The sequence below is a fragment of the Rana temporaria genome, chromosome 10 (assembly GCF_905171775.1).
Source record: "Rana temporaria chromosome 10, aRanTem1.1, whole genome shotgun sequence".
In the NCBI taxonomy this organism is placed as follows: domain Eukaryota; kingdom Metazoa; phylum Chordata; class Amphibia; order Anura; family Ranidae; genus Rana; species Rana temporaria.
The window spans coordinates 131,642,467-131,664,537 of NC_053498.1; the positions used below are offsets into that span (position 1 = coordinate 131,642,467).

At 48.0% G+C, this 22,071-nt stretch overlaps 2 protein-coding genes across 2 annotated transcripts in view; one reads left to right on the forward strand and one right to left on the reverse strand.

Annotated features, from left to right (window-relative positions):
- Positions 1–11,656, reverse strand: AP5B1 (adaptor related protein complex 5 subunit beta 1). The gene is made up of 3 exons (XM_040326286.1): positions 11,431–11,656; positions 5,602–5,793; positions 1–2,819 (listed from the first exon to the last, which is right to left on the reverse strand). Exons 2-3 carry the CDS (start codon positions 5,749–5,751, stop codon positions 186–188), a joined length of 2,784 nt encoding a protein of 927 aa, XP_040182220.1. The 5' UTR covers positions 5,752–5,793; positions 11,431–11,656; the 3' UTR covers positions 1–185.
- Positions 11,657–11,835: 179 nt separating this feature from the next.
- Positions 11,836–22,071, forward strand: part of CDC42 (cell division cycle 42) — a 60,220-nt gene continuing 49,984 nt past the window's right edge. Inside the window, 1 exon segment of the mRNA XM_040326288.1 lies at positions 11,836–11,937. The gene's annotated coding sequence lies outside the window, so the exon portion shown is untranslated.

Sequence of the window (22,071 nt, forward strand, 5' to 3'; positions counted from 1 at the left end):
GGCTGAACCATTATTCATGGGAATGACACTTATCTAGTCACGTGGCTGCAGCCCTGAGGGATAAGGCCAAGTGTACCTTGCCCTTTGCCTTTAGTAACTTCTAAACTATCAAACTGAAAATGAATTCAGCATTTAAAATGATCGACCACTTCTGCGCCACTACTGGAACATTCATAATCATTTCTTCACGTGTTATTTGACAGATCACGAAGATGGGAATTCAAGTATGGCAGTATTCTCCAGTTATCAGTTCGAATGTCAAAACAAGCCGTGTCCTCGTGATAATGAGCATGAATCAAAATGTGGAACCTGGGTGGTAGCAAAATGGCAATTTTGTATTCGTGATCATGATAAGACACCACAAATTTAGAAAAATGAGACTGCACAAAGACTTGCAGAGACTCTTTTGACATCTTGTGGCAGAATATGCTTTCTTCACACTGGCTTTGATCATCAGGCTGCATAGTTTGCCAGAGATTGCCAAACAGGTGGTACCGGGCATCCAATGGGCAAGACTCTGGCACAGGAATAGAAACGAAGAGTTCTGGGAATGAAATATGCAAAGGTTCGAATCTTGAAAGATAAGTGCACCCATCCTCAGCATTAAATGTGGCATTTACACCCAATATGGATGGATATGGTTCTTTGGGAACCAAATAAATAGTGACCACTGGAGGTTTTCTGTCAGCGTAGAGACACATTACATTAATGTCACCAATTTCTTTATAATTAGCATTCGAAAGTTCAAAGTGAAGCACAATACAAGAGAGTTTATGAAACTTTTTCTCAACCTCTCCTTTGAAAGTCAAATGGTACTTCAAAGCGAGCAATGAGGAAGCGTGATCCTCAAGGTATCGATAGTAATGTTCAAGATCATATTCAGCTGATGGAGTTTCTTCCATAAAATCTTCAGCAAAAGGCAACAAAGCACCCTTTTCATCATGAATGGGACACAAACACAGAATCGTTTTCTCGGTATTGTGAATTGTAAGCAAGGTGGAGAAGTTCTCACTTTCAGTCATTATCGAGGACAAAGACCTCGTTTTTGTTGGACCGCCCATCGGGGACATGTTGAGAATTTTACCGAGCTTGTCGTTGGAAACATTGGTCAAGAGAATGTAATACAGGCGCGAGCGGTCTTGGATGTCAATGTCTTCAAAATGGTGCATCAGATGCTGTAAAAGATCTGCCAAGTGCATGAAGACAACGTTTAGATGCTCATGTTGGAGAACGTGTTTGCAGACAGACAACAAAGCATTACCTAAACCCCAGTCCCCCTTTTGGCACAGGTCAGACTGAAAAACCAAACGTCTTAAGAAGAGGACTGTACTCGTTTGTGAAATGGTATTTTCTTGGGCGACCCTACAGAGAACTTTGAGATGGCAACGAAGAAACTTCATAGTTGAACTTTCCATAGGAAGGTTGACTACGTGCCTTTGTAAACCTTTAGACAATGACCCTGGCCAAGGCTGAAATTCCAGTAAAATCTGTGTCTGATTAATCAAATTAATAAAATAAAGTGCAAGAGAACTTTGGCTTTTGTACAGCGCTAACAGAGTTTCAGTCAAGTTCTCCATGTGCTTATCACAAAAATGAAAGTAGCGAACAAAAAGATACACAGAGCGGAAAAAGGTTGCTGTAATCTCTCTGCATGCATTTTTGTCAACCATGCTATACAGCGCCATGAGATGTTCAAATAAGTATCCTATACCCTTCTCAGAGCGATAGCCTTCGTTTTCCAGGTAGACCATACTCAGCAAATTCTGCCTGCAGAGCATTGTGGTACAGTCATTGAAAATATTGGGGAATAAGGATGATGTCATTTTGACAGTCAGTAGGACCGGTAGGTTCTCCCCAGGGTTCGAGTTTAGCGGTCTGTTCTCCGGAAAGTGCAACAGACAATCTAAGTAGAACAGCTTCAACGGCGTAGAGAGAAGTGGGTGCTGCGTCATCCCCACCAGCCTCTGGAGAAGAAAGTGCTCATCTTCAGCTGTGAACAAACTATCGGTGAAGACTGCTTTCATCTGAAGAATGCCGTGAAAACACGATACGTCTTTTGTTCCAAACAGTCGCACGAGCTGAGACTTGAAAATGACGGGCGATATGGTACGAACCATGGCCACAATCTGTGTTATTTGCCAAAACAGAGTGCTTTGGCATGCAGCAGTAAAGAGATAGGAGTCCTCTAATAGCAGAGCCAAGATAGATTTAAATTCTTTTGTCTCATTGTTTGATGGTAGCAGAAAAAGCTGCTCTCCTGATGACGGCTTCAGTTCCTTCATGTCTTTCGTGGCGCTCCAAACAAAACTGCCATTGCTTGTCAGCATTTGCTTAAGGTTTCCATCAGACGGTCCCTCTTTCTGTGCTAGGATCTGTACTGCATTCTTGAGGGCAACACTGTATAGCAGCGTGTATGACTGATGAGCACTAGTAATTTCCTGTTGCTGCATTGTGTATAAATGTTCCAGCCTTTGTGACAGGAGCCCCGGGTAGCAGTACTCCAGTTCTCGAAGGCACTCGCAAGCCATGACACGTACCGGCCTATTGGATGACCCCTGCTTTTTGTCGTTGATGTCTGATATAAGGTACATTAGCGAAGAGGCAAAGTCCAGGGATACTTTGCAATTGCAGTTGAAGTTATCAGTAGTGATCAGCACAGTCTCGATTGCCAAAAGAAGGTGGCACCTTAAACTTATACTTTTGACTGAAGTTGACATTTGATGTAAAATATTCATCAGGATCTCAGCAGTAAGTTCACCTGCAGCTTTCTCTGGACACAAGGTTGTAGGAAACTCCAATAAAAGATTCAGCATTAAAACCTAGAACAGAAAAAGTTATTATCGGTGTCAGTTACAGAACACTGCAAGAACAAACAATGGGGTAGATTTACTAAAATTGGTGCAGCTATGGATGGTAACCAATCAGCTTCTAACTTCAGCTTGTTCAACTAAAGTACCGTATTTATCGCGATATAACGCGTTCCCACGTATACCGCGCACCCCTAATGTTGCCCCCGAAATTCCTGTAAAAAAAAAAGTTATATGATTTTATTACTTACAGTTTTGGTGTCTTCCCAGCGTCCATCGTCCGGTCCGGCGTCCGTCTGCGGCCTCGATGGTGTCCTCCCGGCTTCTCCAGCGCGCGCCTCACGTCGAGTCCCTGCTTCCCGCGCTCAGTTCGAACGCCTCCCCCGACATATACCGAGTGCAGTACACTCGGGTACATTCGGCAAGGCTCGACTTAGCTCGCGCTCTGTGACATTTATGCATGAGCACGAGCGAAGCCGAGCCTGGCCGAATGTACCCGAGTGTACTGCACTCGGTATATGTCTGCGCAGGATTTCAAACTGAGCGCGGGAAGCGGCTATCGGCGTATATCGCGCACCCACGATTTCCCCCTTATTTTAAGGGAAAAATAGTGCGCGATATACGCCGATAAATACGGTAGTTGTAAAGGCACAAGGTTTTTTTTACCTTCATGCATTCTATGTGTGCGCAGCAGCCCTCCCTAATACTTACCTAATCCCCATCTCGACCCAGCGATGTCCACAAAAGCCTTGCCACTCTGGGGACTTGCACTTCTGGATGGCTTTTGGCAGCAGTGGAAGCCATTGGCTCCTACTGCTGTCGATCACAGCCAGTGAGCCAACCAGGAGACAGAGGGAATGGGGCCAAGCCGCTTGCTGTGGGGGGCACCCAGCAGGAGGGAGGAGCGACAGGATGGGACCAGAGACGAGGAGGATCTGGTCTGCTCTGTGCAAAACCATTGCACAGAGCAGGCAAGTATAACATGTTCGTTATTTAAAATTTTGCTTAAAGTGGTTAAAAGAGAAGTACGTTTTTTGTTTTTGTTTTTAAGATTCATACTTACCTGGGAGAAGGATTAAAACCCATCTCTTCTGAGGTCAAAGGGTTTCACTCACGGAATGGATACAGCGCCCAGAGGCGATTCAGTTCGCATGTGTTGCGCTATATAAGTTTTTCACTCACTCTAGGTGGGTGAGGCATCGCTGTCACTGTCCAGCTGGAGCATCTTGTGAGATTTTTGGTACTCAACAACACCATGGATCTCACTGGAAAAAGATGGTAAGATCTTTTCCCTAGTTACTAAATTTTTACAATGGTCTGTCCGTCAGACAAAAGTCCACAGTACAAACACGCATGCTAAGAAGCAATGCTCACCAAACACAACGTTAGCAGAAGCTGCCTAAAGGGTGGCACTAAAGAGCTGAAAAACAACGTAATACGTCACTACGTTTGTGTTTGTTGGCCGACAATTGTGTGCCGTTTGTATGCAAGACAAGTTCCTGGCCATTTTCCTGACGCTTTGTCTGCAGAAAATCCGATCCTGTGTACGAGTTTTTGTTTGTCGCTTTAAACAATAACTATACATTTAAAAAAAAAGAAGTAGGGCCAAAGCTCTTTTGGCTCTACTTCTCTTGTGGGTCACAGGAATGCACTCCGTTCTGCCCTCAGCCGACAGTCGGGATCCACCCGCATGCCTGGACCGGCAGCTGGCTCAGCCTCTCAGGGATCAGCAGAGAGCCTAAGCCAGCAGATCCAGTGAGTGCTGGAAGGGCAGAGCAGAGAGCCACTGACTGACAGTTATTGACTCTCTGCACACTGATGACTGAGAACCGAGCGATCAGCAGTGTTTGATCGCCCAGTTCTTGGTCTTAGGTGAGGCGGGGCACCTCTGCACCTGAGGTCGAAGCTGAAGTCATCTAGGCATGCATGTATGTTTGTTTTTTTGATTCCTGAATTTCTCTTTTACATAATTTAAAGAGGACCTTCTCTCCCCTACCCCAGTTTTCCTTGCCCTCTTACTTTGACTGCTGGGACATCCTCAGGAAGCATACTCACGTCTGGTACAACTTGCCACTCCACCTTCGCATGCCGGGTCCCCAGCCACAACCCGATCTTCTTTAGTCATCATGGGGCCGGCTGTCTTTTAGGTTTTTGCAGCCGCCCTCCATATGACATTCAGCTGCGCATTCACAATGTGGAAAATGCCCTAAAGCCTCTGGGGATGCACGGGCAGGAGTATCCCAGAAAGCTTTGGTTTCTATGCAGAGTTGTACCAGATTTTGCACTCTCCAGTTTTCGTAAATCTTCCCCATTGTCTGGTGTCTCTCATAGCTCTAACTGTGGCCAGATTTCTCAACTCCAGTCCTCAAGGCGCCCCAACAGGTCATGTTTTCAGGCTAGCCATTATTTTGCACAGGTGATTTGATCAGTTTCACTGCTTTAGTAATTACCGCAGCCGTTGCATCTGAGAGAAATCCTGAAAATCCTGAAAACATGACCAGTTGGGGCGCCTTGAGGACTGGAGTTGAGAACCACTGCTTTAGAGGAGCATTTACAGCAGGGATATGCAATTAGCGGACCTCCAGCTGTTGCAAAACTACAAGTCCCATCATGCCTCTGCCTTTGGGTGTTATGCTTGTGGCTGTTAGAGTCCTGCTATGCCTCATGGGACTTGTAGTTCTGCAACAGCTGGAGGTCCGCTAATTGCCTATCCCTGATTTACAGGAACCAAGAAAAAAAAAAAAAAAAAAGACTTTACCGGCTAAAGATTCCAAGACTTAATTTGCTCAAATACCTTTGTTTGTTCGTTCAAACTTTCACTCTTCAGATCTTTTAACAGATCATCCACAAAGCTCTCCACGGTTGTGCTGGCTAAGAAGGACCTTGGATTGGCACAGAAGGCTGCCACCTTCTTGGACCAGCTAGTACTGTTCCTCTCTGCCATGATGCTGAACAGGGGACTAAACCAGAAAGTCAGTACTGGAACCTGTGTATAACATACATAAAGGTCAATTAGAAATGGAACGACACAAATCAAGACCAGCAGACGGCACACAACACTATGTGATAACGCACAAAATTATTATAGAGTCACCTAAAAGCAAGGTCCGCCGTTTACAATCGCCCCTTCTCCTCCTCTGATGAAATGGCACAAGAAAGTGTTTGAAAATCACTTGTAATAATTGTTATCCGGCCCATAGCGAAAATCAGTGGTATGCCCTTAATCGCTCGCCGCCTGCCCACAGTAGTTATTCTGTGGGCAGCTCCAGGCTGGGCAATGTACCTGTATGCCGCAGCCTTTCTTCCGGGTTCAGGGCAAGCATGCACGTGCCCCCTACTGACCCATGCTGTGATTGGACACAGTACAAGTTTGGCAGATTTCAACCAATCACAGTTTTGTGATTCTTCCCGTCAGTGTATCTGCTTGCCCATATGGTATGTACCTAGATACACTGACAGATCTTCAGGAGACCTACATGGCACCAGCGATCTTACAGGCCCCCAAAGAAAACATACACACACATATATATACACCGTATTTATCGGCGTATACCGCACACTATTTTGCCCTGAAAATCAGGGCAAAATCGTGGGTGCGCGATATACGCCGATACCCGCTTTCCCGCCACGAGTTTTGAATACTGCGCCGGCATATACCGAGCGCAGTACACTCGTGAATCTTCGGGCAGTCTCGGCGCCTCTCGCACTGACGTCCTGTACGTACAGGACGTCAGCGCGACAGTTGCTGAGCCTGCCCGAAGATTCACGAGTGTACTGCGCTCGGTATATGCCGGCGCAGTATTCAAAACTCGTGGCGGGAAACGAGCGGGGAGGACGCGAGGACCCGCCGAAGAGGACGCCGGACCCGCCGAAGAGGACACCCGACCCGCCGAAGAGGACACCCGACGAAGACGGACGCCCGACCCGCCGAAGACGGACGCCCGACCCGCCGAAGACGAACGCCCGACCCGACGAGGCCGCCGCGCAAGACACCAAAACTGTAAGTACAAAAAAACTAAAAAACGTTTTTTCCACAGGAATTCAGGCCACTTTGGGGGTGCGCGGTATACGCGGGAGCGCGTTATACCGCGATAAATACGATATATATATATATATATATATATAATTATTATTATTAATAATAATAATAATACATTTTTATCAGAAATTGAATATCTGGGACGTGGAGAAATGGGAGGAGAGGCTAGAAGTAGATTAGTCTGGGAGAAATGGAGAACTTTCAAAACGTCAGGAAAATTCATACAGGCAATGACAGAAATAGACAGGTGAGATCTAGGCATAAACAAGGCGTTTACTTATCCGATGCCTTGAAAGTCCCGCGTCGTGAACGCGCTAGCTTCTCGGCTCATCCATTGGTTGATTGAAAGCAGCGCAGCCATTGGCTCGCGCTGCTGTCAATCACATCCAATAACGTGGCTGCCGGGGGCTGGGGCCGGGTGATACGGTCGGCAGCTATGAGAGAGCTTGCACGAAGGGGGTTAGTTCTTGCGGGGAGGAGCCGAGACAGCCACCGAGGGACCCCAAAACGAGCTGCACAGTGGAGGCAAGTATGACATGTTTGTTATTTAACCGCTTAAGCACCGCCTCCTCCACATTTACGTCGGCAGAATGGCACGGCTGGGCACATGCACGTACAGGTACGTCCTGTGCTAGTGCCCGGTCAACGGCGCGCGCCTGCGACCCAGTCCGAAGCTCCGGGACCGCGGGACCCGATCGCCGCTGGAGTCCCGCGATGGGTCCCCGGAGCTGAAGAACGGGGAGAGCTGTGTGTAAACACAGCTTCCCTGTTCTTCACTGTGGCGCCGTCACCGATCGTGTGATCCCTTTTATAGGAGGACACAATCGATGATGTCACACCTACAGCCACACCCCCCTACAGTTAGAAACACATATTAGGTCATACATAACCCCTTCAGCGCCCCCTTGTGGTTAACTCCCAAACTGCAATTGTCATTTTCACAGTAAACAATGCAATTTAAATGCTTTTTTTTGCTGTGAAAATGACAATGGTCCCAAAAATGTGTCAAAATTGTCCGAAGTGTCATAATGTCGCAGTCACGAAAAAAAAAAACGCTGATCGCCACCATTAGTAGTAAAATATATATATATTTTTTTTTATAAAAATGCAATAAAACTATCCCCTATTTTGCAAACGCTATAAATTTTGCGCAAACCAACCGATAAATGCTTATTGTGATTTTTTTTTTACCAAAAATAGGTAGAAGAATACGTATCAGCCTAAACTGAGGGAAAAAAACGTTTTTTTTTTATATATTTTGCATTTTTTTTCAAAATTGTCGCTCTATTTTTGTTTATAGCGCAAAAAATAAAAACCGCAGAGGTGATCAAATACCATCAAAAGAAAGCTCTATTTGTGGGGAAAAAAGGACGCCAACTTTGTTTGGGAGCCACGTCGCACGACCGCGCAATTGTCTGTTAAAGCGACGCAGTGCCGAATCGAAAAAACCTGGCCGGGTCCTTTAGCTGCCTAAAGGTCCGGGTCTTAAGTGGTTAAAAAATAAAAATAAAAATTACCTTTAGAACCCCTTTAATTTTTTTTTTGTTGCAGGCAGAACTTTGCTTTTTTTTATTCACTTCCATTTCATAAACTATTAAAAATTAAAAAACTTGTTTTTCTTTTTGCTTTGCGCGTTAATATTTTTCCACCTTTACATATATTTACAGGTTTCACATTGAAAAAACAAACATTAAAACACATTACACTTATTTAATTTGTAAATTACTTTTCAAATGTTTTGTACCATCGCTAACAGCTGATGTGTAAACAAAACAGTTGCGGTTCTCATGAACAAAATGGGATCGGTGCTTCCCTACTAGAAGTGATTGAAGGAAGTGAAAGGAGAAGTAGGGCTGAGGATCTTTTGGCCGGACCTCTCCAGCGGGTCACATGACTGCACTTGGTTCTGCACTCCTGTGTCCCAGACTCAGCTGACAAGTGGGCTGAAGTCCTCTTTAGGGTGACCTTAGAGATATACAATAATGTCGAGATCCCCCCAGATTCCTGAACGGCAGCGAGCCGCTGAGAGGAGAGCCGCTGAGAGGAGAGCCTGAGCCAGCCACCCCCTCCACAGCCCGGGGCTCCAGTGAGCTCTGGAGGGGCAGAGAGCCGCTAGACCCTCATTCACATGGATTGTGGCTCTGAGACCAGCAACTTCATCTGAAATCGCACCATTTCAAAGCCGCAGGTCAGTGTGACTTCGGGGGTGACTTTGAGGACATCTGTGCCGCTTCACACACAGAAGTCTCCGCAAGTCGCACCTGAAATCGCCAAAAGAGAGGCAGGAAATGATTTTATAATATTGGTGCAGCACAGCGAAGTCACAGCGATTGCCGGCAATAGGCTCATCATGCGATTTGACTGTCCCCCTGTATATATACACTCTCTGTGATCTCTATCCCCCTGTGGGCGCCCTCTGTGATCTCTATCCCCCCTATATTCATACACTCTCTATGATCTCTATCCCCCTGTATACATACACTCTCTGCGATCAAATTGTGTGTGATTATATATACACACACACACACACACACACACACACACACACACACACACACACACACTCTCTCTATGATCTCTATCCTCCAGTAATATACACTCTCTATGATCTCTATCCTCCTGTATATACACTCTCTATGATCTCTATCTTCCTGTATATACACTCTCTATGATCTCTATCCTCCTGTATATACACTCTCTATGATCTCTATCTTCCTGTATATACACTCTCTATGATCTCTATCCTCCTGTAATATACACTCTCTATGATCTCTATCCTCCTGTATATACACTCTCTATCCTCCTGTATATACACTCTCTATGATCTCTACCCCCCCTGTATATACACTCTCTATCCTCCTGTAATATACACTCTCTATGATCTCTATCCTCCTGTATATACACTCTATCCTCCTGTAATATACACTCTCTATGATCTCTATCCCCCTGTATATACACTATGATCTCTATCCCCCTGTATATACACTCTCTATCCCCCTGAATACACACTCTCTATGATCTCTATCCTCCTGTATATATCACTCTCTATCCTCCTGTAATATACACTCTCTATGATCTCTATCCTCCTGTAATATACACTCTCTATGATCTCTATCCTCCTGTATATACACTCTATCCTCCTGTAATATACACTCTCTATGATCTCTATCCTCCTGTAATATACACTCTCTATGATCTCTATCCTCCTGTATATACACTCTATCCTCCTGTAATATACACTCTCTATGATCTCTATCCCCCTGTATATACACTCTCTATGATCTCTATCCTCCTGTATACACACTCTCTATGATCTCTATCCCCCTGTATATACACTCTCTATCCCCCTGTATACACACTCTCTATGATCTCTATCCTCCTGTATACACACTCTCTATGATCTCTATCCCCCTGTATATACACTCTCTATCTTCCTGTATATACACTCTCCATGATCTCTATCCTCCTGTATATACACGCTCTACCCTGCTGTAATTAGGGTTGCCAACTCATCCCTTTAAAACAGAACACATATTAATTACACAGGTTCTGAGGCTGATTAAGGAGGTAATTAAACTCACTTGGTGCCTTATTTGCATTAAATTAGCCTCAGAACCTGTGTAATTCATATGTGTTCTGTTTTAAAGGGATGAGTTGGCAACCCTAGCTGTAATATACACTCTCTATGATCTCTATCCCCCTGTATACACACTCTCTATCCTCCTGTAATATACACTCTCTGTGTATACAGGAGGATAGAGATCATAGAGAGTGTATATACTGGAGGATAGAGAGTGTGTATACAGGGGGGATAGAGATCATACTCTCTATCCTCCAGTATATACACTCTCTATCCTCCTGTATACACACTCTCTATGATCTCTATCCCCCTGTATACACACTCTCTATGATCTCTACCCCCCCTGTATACACACTCTCTATGATCTCTACCCCCCTGTATACACACTCTCTATGATCTCTATCCCCCTGTATACACACTCTCTATGATCTCTACCCCCCCTGTATACACACTCTCTATGATCTCTACCCCCCTGTATACACACTCTCTATGATCTCTATCCCCCTGTATACACACTCTCTATGATCTCTACCCCCCCTGTATACACACTCTCTATGATCTCTACCCCCCTGTATACACACTCTCTATGATCTCTACCCCCCTGTATACACACTCTCTATGATCTCTACCCCCCTGTATACACACTCTCTATGATCTCTACCCCCCTGTATACACACTCTCTATGATCTCTACCCCCCTGTATATACACTCTCTATGATCTCTATCTTCCTCTATGCTAATGATAAATTGTATTGCTGCCGTACCTTTAATTCCCAGTGACAGTGACTCCTCCACCCCCTTCTTTTCTTGTACTGGTGTCACAGGAACAGGAAGTGAGAGGGTTTTCCCCATAGGGGGGTCGCTGTCACAAATACATGGAAAGGCTCCCCCCTCCCTCTCTCTCTCTGCAAAATTGAAAACGAATAACAACGGCCAGATGTGCAGAAAAGCTTTGATCTGTGTGTCTGGCCAGATACATAGAAACACATTGCAGATATACAGACCTTCTATGGGGATGACATGCAGGCGTGGCCAGGCCCCCGGGGCCCCTCCGGACGTTGTCACAGCTCAGATACACATCACTCACCACCTCAACTTCACTGTATACCAGCCGCCAGTCCTGAGGCTAAACCAACCGGAAGCACCGTACAGCTGACCGGATGTGGCGCACGGCGGTCAGCCATCTTCACTGCGGGCAACTTTTGCCAATTCACTTCACAAAAAAGCCTGACAGCTGATAAGTAACGACCACAAACCTAATTTTAAGGTTTGTAATGACGACAGTGTTCTGCTACTACATAAAATGGGGATGTTTCCTTCTTCATGGCGGGAAGGTGCAGCCTGCCCTTAATAAACATGGCCGCCCCGGCGTCTACTCATTGACTTTAATACGGCGTTCGAGCCATTGGAGCGGGGTGACGTAATGACGCTGTGCTTTGCCCCTGCCTGCCAGCCGAGGAAACCCTGTGCAGAGCTGCCAACGCCCGGTGAGGAGACGGGGAGAGAGTAAGGTGAGCGGGCGCCGGGGCTAACCGGGGAAACCGAGTGTGAGGGAGGGCAAAGCGGGCGGGTGGTGTGTGGCGACCGGTGTGTGTGAAGGGAGAGGAGGCTCCGGACATGACTGGGGCCTGAGGCGGATATGTACCGGGCCCGGGAGGTCCCCCGCCCTTCTCACTCCGACCACACACGGCCAGAAGGACGGAGAACCGGGATCTATGACTTCTCCGGTGGGGGAGGGGAGAGGGGTGCCGGGCACCCCGCAGTGGGCGTGTCACCGGACCCCGTATCAGGGGACCCGAGACCTCCACACACCCAGAATCATAGAGGGCGTATATACACAGGAGGATGGAGATCATAGAGAGTGTATATATGCCGGAGGATAGAGATCATAGAGACTGTGTATATACATGGGGGGGGGGAAATCATAGAAGGTGTATATACAGGGGGGGTAGGGATCATAGAGGGTGTATATACAGGGGGGGTGTAGGGATCACAGAGGGTGTATATACAGGATGGGGATCATAGAGGGTGTATATACAGGGGGGGGTAGGGATTATAGAGGGTGTATATACGGGGGGGGGGGGGTTAGGGATCATAGAGGGTGTATATACAGGGGGGGTGTAGGGATCACAGAGGGTGTATATCTTTGGGGGGGGGTAGGGATCACAGAGGGTGTATATACAGGGGGGGTAGGGATCATAGAGGGTGTATATACAGGGGGGTAGGGATCACAGAGGGTGTATATACAGGGGGGGGGAGGGATCACAGAGGGTGTATATACAGGGGGGGTAGGGATCACAGAGGGTGTATATACAGGGGGGGGGGGGGAGGGATCACAGAGGGTGTATATACAGGGGGGGGGGGTGTAGGGATCACAGAGGGTGTATATACAGGGGGGGGGGGGGTAGGGATCACAGAGGGTGTATATACAGGGGGGGGGGGGGGTTAGGGATCATAGAGGGTGTATATACAGGGGGGTAGGGATCACAGAGGGTGTATATACAGGGGGGGGGAGGGATCACAGAGGGTGTATATACAGGGGGGGTAGGGATCACAGAGGGTGTATATACAGGGGGGGGGGTGTAGGGATCACAGAGGGTGTATATACAGGGGGGGGGGTGTAGGGATCACAGAGGGTGTATATACAGGGGGGGGGGTGTAGGGATCACAGAGGGTGTATATACAGGGGGGGGGGGGGTAGGGATCACAGAGGGTGTATATACAGGGGGGGGGGGTAGGGATCACAGAGGGTGTATATACAGGGGGGGGGTAGGGATCACAGAGGGTGTATATACAGGGGGGGGGGGGTAGGGATCACAGAGGGTGTATATACAGGGGGGGGGGGTAGGGATCACAGAGGGTGTATATACAGGGGGGGGGGGGTTAGGGATCATAGAGGGTGTATATACAGGGGGGTAGGGATCACAGAGGGTGTATATACAGGGGGGGGTAGGGATCACAGAGGGTGTATATACAGGGGGGGTAGGGATCACAGAGGGTGTATATACAGGGGGGGGGGGTGTAGGGATCACAGAGGGTGTATATACAGGGGGGGGGGGTGTAGGGATCACAGAGGGTGTATATACAGGGGGGGGGGGGGTTAGGGATCATAGAGGGTGTATATACAGGATGGGGATCATAGAGGGTGTATATATGCCGGAGGATAGAGATCATAGAGACTGTGTATATACATGGGGGGGGGGGGGGGGTTAGGGTTCATAGAGGGTGTATATACAGGGGGGGGGTAGGGATCATAGAGAGTGTTGTTTTTATATATGTATGTGGGATAGAGATCATGGTTGTTTGGTGGGGGGGGGGGCTGATGGGGTTTTGCTGGTATTTGGATGGTGATACTTTGGAGGGGTGTTGTGCGGGGGATGGTAATGTTATATTTGGGATGCTGATGATTGGGGGGAGGAGGGTGATTTTTGGGACATAAGATGCATACTATGTGACGCGGTGGGGCTGTGTTTTCCTCATGTAGATTGGGGGGGGCGGGGGACAGTTTTTGCGCTTTGTATTTTGGGGTGCTGCTCTGTATATCCACCAGGAGAATCTGGCGTTGGTTGGGGGAGCTGACAAATGGGCCCACAGATCATAGGAGTGCCATCTGCTTCCATTGGTAATCCAGGGGCACTGTGCCTAGGGTAGGCTCTGGCAACCTGTAGGACCACAAATCCCAGCATGTGATTAGACGGCACAGGGGGGTGTGGAGGATGGGTTCTCTGTGGTGGGGGGTGTGGAGGATGGGTGCTCCGTGGTGGGGGGGTGTGGAGGATGGGTGCTCCGTGGTGGGGGGGGTGTGGAGGATGGGTGCTCCGTGGTGGGGGGGTGTGGAGGATGGGTGCTCCGTGGTGGGGGGGGTGTGGAGGATGGGTGCTCCGTGGTGGGGGGGGGGTGTGGAGGATGGGTGCTCCGTGGTGGGGGGGGGGTGTGGAGGATGGGTGCTCCGTGGTGGGGGGGTGTGGAGGATGGGGGCTCCGTGGTGGGGGGGGTGTGGAGGATGGGTGCTCCGTGGTGGGGGGGGGGGTGTGGAGGATGGGTGCTCCGTGGTGGGGGGGGTGTGGAGGATGGGTGCTCCGTGGTGGGGGGGGTGTGGAGGATGGGTGCTCCGTGGTGGGGGGGGGTGTGGAGGATGGGTGCTCTGTGGTGGGGGGGGTGTGGAGGATGGGTGCTTTGTGGTGGGGGGGGTGTGGAGGATGGGTGCTCTGTGGTGGGGGGGTGGAGGATGGGTGCTCTGTGGTGGGGGGGTGGAGGATGGGTGCTCTGTGGTGGGGGGGGTGTGGAGGATGGATGGGTGCTCTGTGGTGGGGGGTGTGGAGGATGGGTGCTCTGTGGTGGGGGGTGTGGAGGATGGGTGCTCCTGTGGTGGGGGGGGGGGTGCGTTCTATATACAGGTTATTGATCTGGGATGAGAAGTTGTGGCTGTTGGAACAGACAGCTGATTCTCTCCCCTTGTACAGAGTCTGCACTGTTCATAGTGACAGGATTGAATACATTGAGGGCTGTGATGATCAAATAGACTATGGGAGGATGTTGGCTTTAGGGGGATGGGGAGCAGGGCGGAAATGCAGCAGGGAGGAGGCTGGGGAGGAAGGGGGAGGGGCCGGTGGTAAGCTGTCACCCAGCATCCACAGATGCACTAAATCAAGACCTTGCACTGGAAATCCGTATTGTGATTTGTAGAATTCGGGGAGCAGACGTTTCTGTATGGAATCTGCTTGTGTTCTCTGTCAGGAAGAATCTGGTTGCAGCAATTATGCAGCGCATAGCTTTTGTATCTCCTCAGAGAGGATTGCCTTGTTCCAACCCTCTACGCCTTTCATTCTCCATGTAAACCTGACAGATCTGTAAACTGCAGCAAACTTGTGAGCTGGATCTTTGGATGGCATCCTTTAGAGGACATTTCCCATGAATCCTAGCGGCTCAGGCTTTCACATTCGATAAGATTGTATATCTGGGAGCTTTGTTCTGCTGGAGTTTGGTTGCTGAAGGTTTTTTTTTTTTTTTTCAGTTCAACTTCCTTTCAGCCACTCCTCACTTTATGTTTTCAAGTGACTCTGACATCCTTTGAGGCTTGTGGGAAGGGCGAAATGTAACGTTTGTCTTCTATGTCAAGAAATCTGAAAAAGCCGTGTTTGTTCAGAACTGAAAATATAGAGTCTCCTGCAGGATTCCTGGCGTCATGATTGGAGTTTAGACGGGTGAATGAGGGCAGAGGGGCTGCGTTGTGGGGTAGGGACTCCTCTGCGTGTGGCAGCAGTCTGTTTTGGCCACAAAAACTAGACAATTAACTGCAGCTGGTTTGTATATTTTTTAGAAACGCCGTCCCTTGATAAAAGCTGTGTAAGAAAGGACAGAGGTCCCGATCGCATACTATCGCTCGGATGAGTGGTTATATGAGAAAGGCGGCCATTGATTTTTTTTTTTTTTTTTTTTTAAGGCCATCTCTACCTTTTAGCAAAACATGTTATACCTGTGACAGCAGATGGGGGTTACTCTCCTCCAGAGCCGCTGTCACATTTTAGAATTTATGGGGTTCTACCTGCATAGTCATAGTTTTATGAATAAATAAAAAAAACCTGAAGTCACATCATGGCTGACAGACTTGTCATTCACAATGGATTATAAGTGTGCTGTCATAGTTTGATACCATTAAAGCCCAGCAACTAAGATTCCCTCTAGAGTGTGAGAACTAGTATCAAATGTAGAGCTTTTAAAGCGGAGTTCCAGCCAAAAGTGGAACTTCCACTATTTTGTCTAAACTCTGGTGCCACATTTGGCACCTTCCGGGGGGAGAGGGGATACCTGTCCCCACTTCCGGGAGCCATGGCTAATTACACCAGCAGCTCGGCTCCAGGGCAGTAGGAAGGCGCAGCGGAGCCTCGCACATGCGCAGAAGGAACCTGGCGTGAAGCCGTAATGCTACACTGCCAGATTCCCTTGGAGGAATGGAGGCGGCATGCACCCGACAACTGATGGAAACATTAGCTGTGGTGCCGACATTGCTGGACTCCAGGACAGGTAAGCGTCCTATTAAGTCAGCAGCTGCAGTATGTGTAGCTGCTGGCTTTTAAATTTTTAAGTGGTGGGCGGACCTCCGCTTTAAGGACACCGCCACTTGCATTTCATGATCATTTTATTCAAAGAAAGTTCAGCAAACACAAAATAACAGGGGTCCATCATTTCACTCTTGCTCCAAAACAAACAGTCACTCAGCCTTGCTTGCAGTACACCTGCTCTGGCCTTACCCTTTAGGCCTGTGGTCTGTCTGCCACAGACTGGTCGCTCACCAACTCAGTGCACACAGCTATCTGCCCTCTCCTAGATGGAGCTCTTCTGACTTCCTGGACCAGACCACCTGTCTGCCGGGGAGGAGCCCAGATCCAAAGCCCAGCAGCCACCTAACCAATTGGTGTACTGGTTGTTCTAAATACCTGGACCCAGGATTGAAGATTTCCTCTCACCCGGATCACTTTGAAATCTCCAGGTCCCAAAATGGACTTAAGAAAATCCAGTTTCCTCTGCCTTGAAGAGGTTGTAAAGTCAGTTTTTTTTATATCTTTAGTTAAAAAAAACCTGTGTGCAGAAGCTGCCCTCCAGCACCCCTTAATACTTACCTGAGCCCCATCTCCCTCCAGCGATGTCCACGATATCCTTGGCCGTCTGGGACTCTTGATTGGCTGAGACACAGCAGCGGTACCATTGGCTAACTGATTTTGACAGCAGTGGGAGTCAATCGAGAGAGGCGGGGCCGAACCAGGGCTCGGTGTCTGAATGGACACAGGGAGCTGCCGCTCGTGTACCCCTATAGCAAGCTGCTTGCTGTGGGGGCACTCAACAAGAGGAAGGGGCCAGGGGAGCTGAAGAGCGACCCGAGAAGAGGAGGATCTGGGCTGCTCTGTTCAAAACCAACTGTACAGAGCAGGTAAGTATAACATGTCATTTTTAGAGGGGGGGGGGGGAACCTCAGACTTTAGTCACGTTTAGAAAACCCCCCTGGAGCCCCTCAACATGCCTCTTCAAAGAAAAAACAGATAAAAAAGATTTTTTTTTTTTTTTTACACCCACTGCCAATGCAGAAACGTGTGGAAAACGGAACATTTGTCAGTTTACATCTGTTTTTCCTCCAGTCCATTTTATTAACGGAGGAAAAATATATAAATAAAATGAATGTAAATGGATGATCAGCCATTCACATCTGTTTTTTCCATAGAGATGCATTGATGTCCGTTTTTCATCAGTCAATTGATGGATAAAAACGGACATGAAATGTGTGAAAGGAGCCGATTTCTCCTCTGGTAAGAATAGCGGATTGTAGTTGACTGCAGAATTATAATTCTGCGAAAACAAGATGTTTATGGCACCAACGGTTGGGCAGCGTTTTACAAAATAAAGGAGGTCATACACTTACTCTTCAGTACAAGAGGATTAGGAGGACCCTAATGTAGCATTTCACCTTGGTATGTAAAAATCTTCTCGGAAACACTAGTAGGTTGTTTACATCGAATCTCGGTAAGATCATGTTTTATTCTAAGGAGTCGTTCACATGGCAGTTTAAAGCAGTGGTAAGGTTTTGAGCGCAAAATGGGGGGGGGGGGGGGTTTAAGTCATAATGTGCTAGTATGCACTGCGTTCTGGTACATTATGACACTTGCAAACGGAGCCCTTCAACAACGTGCTGTCAGGGCTCTCGCTGATCCCCGGGGCTTCCATCTACACCCATTCACTCTTCCAGGTTTCGTATTTTTGGCTGGGCTGAGGTGACATCACTCCTCCATGCGGGCAGGAGTCCCATTGCTGCGTCACACACAGCACATGTGTGGCTCAGATAACATTACCTGCTGACAGGCAGGGGGGACACTTATGACAGAAGAGACCTCATATGGCACAGGTGGCAAACACAAGGGCTGCATCTGGCCAGACAGACCATGTCATGTGGCCCGCGCAGCGGCCACTGGACGCCACCTCCTGTTCTGTGTGTAGCGCGCACCCCTGAACCCTGCTCTGTGTGTAGCGCGCACCCCTGAACCCTGCTCTCTGTGTGTGGTGCACCCCCTTGACCCCGCGCTCTTTTCTTGCTCTTTTATTCCATCAGCCCTGGCACTTCCTTTTTTAAGGGGGACATCCTTTCTGATTGCCTTTTAATGGTGCCGTGGCGTTGTTACCTGCACAGAATGCGCGCAGTGCCTCAGGCCACCATGCAGAATAACCCTATACCTGCTCGTCTATGCTGGTAATAGGTGGAGGAGGAATTTGGGGAGTGAGCAACTAGCATTACTGGTAATGATGCATTCACTGCAGTTGATTACTCCAACCATCAAGCACAGCAGCTTGGGAAGTAGTCACATGACTGATTAAAACACAAGCAAATCCATTTCAAATAAGGCTGAAATTGTGTGGATAATTTTGGAGGCAATCGGACCGATCAAGAAGCCAAAGCCTCATTCACATCCTGAGCTTTTTTTGAAGCTCTAATGTCAAAAACGTTCGACAAGCCAAATCCCATTGTTTTCAATAGCCTCTGTTCACACCTGAGCACTTTTTGTTGCTTGTAACTGAAAGTCGTTGCTCAAAAGTACATGAGCTACTTCTCAGGCAGATTGGAGCATCTTTGTCCCCTTAGATGTCAATAGAAACCTGCGCTTTCTGGCCAAATGGAAGCTTTCTTAAAGCTTGAATGCACAAATAAAACGCTTGTAATAAAAACGTTAATGTACGCTTGCACAACCTAAAAGCACAAATAAAAATGCTTAAATCATTCTGCTCGGGTTTGAATGCAGCTTAGTTGAAAGTAAAGAGAACGTTTTCTGATCCGGATCAGAATAGTAGCCCAGGAGCCCGCAGTTTACACAGGCACACTAAATGAGGGGTAATGTCCCCAATGGGTGCGCAGACTGCAAACAAAATGTTTAAAGCAGGGCTCGGCAAACCCCAGGTGCCAGGTCGCTGCTACAACCAGAAGTTTTGACCTGGTGCATGGAACTGCTGTCTGAATTCTCCCCGCTAATTACAAATGTTAATACATTTTAAATCATAAAACGAGGTTGGAACAAACCATATTTGTCTTTATTATACCTACTCTTCTGTGTATGGGCTGCGCTATTACTTGTACTGTTTTGTGAATCTATTCTGGATATCACTTCCGCCCTTGCTGTGTTTCCCTTTGGAAATCTTGCGCATGCGCCGTGACAAGGGGAGAAGCAGGAAGCAGATGATCACAGCAGCATCGCAAGATTTCCCCCCTGTGCTGTTCTGAGAGGAAGCTTGTCAATACTAATGTCCCGGCATGCAGGGGAGATAGAAACATAGTGTGCCGTTAATGAAAATACCTAGTGCGCCATTGCGTCTGACGTCATTCAAACTTGCAGGACGATTTCTATGGAAACGAGCGCAGTGAGTACACTTTCACAGGCAGCAATCAGCTTCCTGTGCTATCTAGATTACAGAGAGATAAAGTTGTATTGGAGGGTTTACAACTATGGTTCCCCTATGTAAAAGGTTCCAGAAAGGGATGTATGTCTTTGTGGGGCACCATTTTTCTTTGAAATGCTGGGACAAAAAAACTAATTTGCGTAGGAGGAAGAAACTCATTAGTTTATGAATCTGAGTTGTTATGACAAGAACAGGGAAAACCTTGGAAAAAGTCAAACACTGGAGTATCGCCCTTTGCTGACATAAGTTGCTGTATTGCCCTCTCCTCTTTCTTGTGTTGGATTCAATGGAAACTCGTAAATGTTTGTCTTGGAAGTGTCTGATCTTCGCTATGAGAAGGTGGAGATGTTATAGGAGGCTTTGGGGACTGGGGGGAACCAATTCTAGTGGTGTCACTGTCTACAGATATTTGAGGAATATACACAATCCGGATGTTTATGGCCGCACCAGGAAACATTCTTGTGTCTCTTGGCCTCCCGTGAGACTGTGGCTCCAGGTCCAATGTAAAAGGATCATCGGATTAAACTCTGCAGCATAAATGTCCGTTTTAGTAAAGCCTGACTACAGTTATTTAAAAAATTACACACACAATTTTTATATATATTCTAGCCGAAACAACTAATCGATTATAAAATTAATCGATTACTATTTCCCTGTTCGTCTTTCAGGACAGGTACTGTAGAGAGACACAGGCTCCTCCCCTCACAGGAAACACCGCCTTCCAATTAAGAATTTAAGCCTCATCCTCCCTCAGCTCCTCAGTTTTATGGTGTTTCCTCCGGAGGGGAGACACCGCTGGGGGCCAAGGGCCAGACAGCTGGGGAAGCTGAGGCCAGTTTTCCTGAGAGGGGGGACCTGTTCTCCCTGGGCTCAGGGCTATTTTTTAAACGCATGGCGTCCTGGTTGACTGGGGAAGTCACTTACCCAGGACATCGCCGTGTAGCGTCCCGCGGACATTCCTGGGGTGGATTCAGCCGCGGAGGCCTATTCACTCAACGCACAGGGGTGGCGCTGCAGGCGGGGTGCACGCTCCCTGTGAGATTTCACAGTCGGCCAGGAGCTGGGCCGGACCGGATGACGAGTGACGTCAGTTCCGGGGGGGGCGGGCACTTCCGCCGGATACGCGTCACTGGTCCCGGACGCTGCAGTGTGAAAAGGCCTGACGCTGGGCTGGTGCGGCCTCTCTCTTCTCAGCCGTAGGGTCGGCGTTTTGGCAGGCAGTCGCGACCACATTCCTCAGCGAGATGTCGGAAGCAGAGGCTTCCCGTGCACCTCCGGATGACGACAGCACCAGCCACTCTAAGGTAAGGAGAACCCTGGGGTGGTGTTCCCTTATCATGTTGTACAGCTTCACTGGTGATTTTTTTGTTTGTTTTCTTCTCCTGGTGGTCGGGGAGTTTGTTAGTGTAGTGTGTCTGGAACCCTGGTGGTGGTTGGTCCTAGAACACTCCTGGTGGTTACCTGTGTTATGCGCTGGTCTCTCTTTTAATCTAGCCTCCACTTTCTTCTGTGTTTTTCAGAAATCCACAGAAAAATCAGCCCACAGCAGGAAGAAATGCCCTTCCTGCAGATCTTCACTTAGTGAGAGTTGGAACAAAGCACTTTGCAGGAGATGTATTGAGGGGCTGGTTAAAGAAAGGGAGGCAGAGCAGGCATCTGAATTAGCAGCTTCTATGAAAGAGCTTTCTGGCACCTTTCAATCGTTTAAAGATATTTTTGCTAATTTTCAATTGCCCCAAAGCAGCCCTTCTGTAGCGCAACAGGTAATTCCACCGAATCCTGAGGTTCTTCCCTCTGGGAGTAGAGAGAAACCTGCGGATATCAGAGAGGATGCTGAGGAGGAGCAAGACAGTGCCGCTTCTAGCTCCCAAGAGGAGTCAGATAGTGAGAAGACAGAGGCAGGGTCCTCAAAGGTCTCTCGCTACAAGCTTTCCCTTGAAGAGGTGGAAGAGTTATTGGAAACTATCCACGCTACTTTAGGGATAGTTGAGGAGAAAAAGACACTGTCACTCCATGACCAGATGTACAGTGGTTTGGGAGAACAAAAGAAAAGGGTTTTTCCAGTCCATGAAGTACTGGTCAATGCCATCAAAAAAGAATGGCAGGACCCAGAGAGGAAACCTTTCTTCTCAAACTCTTTGAAGAGGAGGTTTCCTTTTTCTGAAGAGGAGGCTTCAGTGTGGAACAAATCCCCCAAACTAGATGCCGCC

Coding starts and splice junctions, on each gene's coding strand:
- AP5B1 (XM_040326286.1), bottom strand. CDS start 5,751: ATGGCAGAGAGGAACAGTACTAGCTGGTCCAAGAAGGTGGCAGCCTTC. Junction 2,820..5,601: donor GTTTGAACGAACAAACAAAG/GTATTTGAGCAA, acceptor TTTCTGTTCTAG/GTTTTAATGCTGAATCTTTT.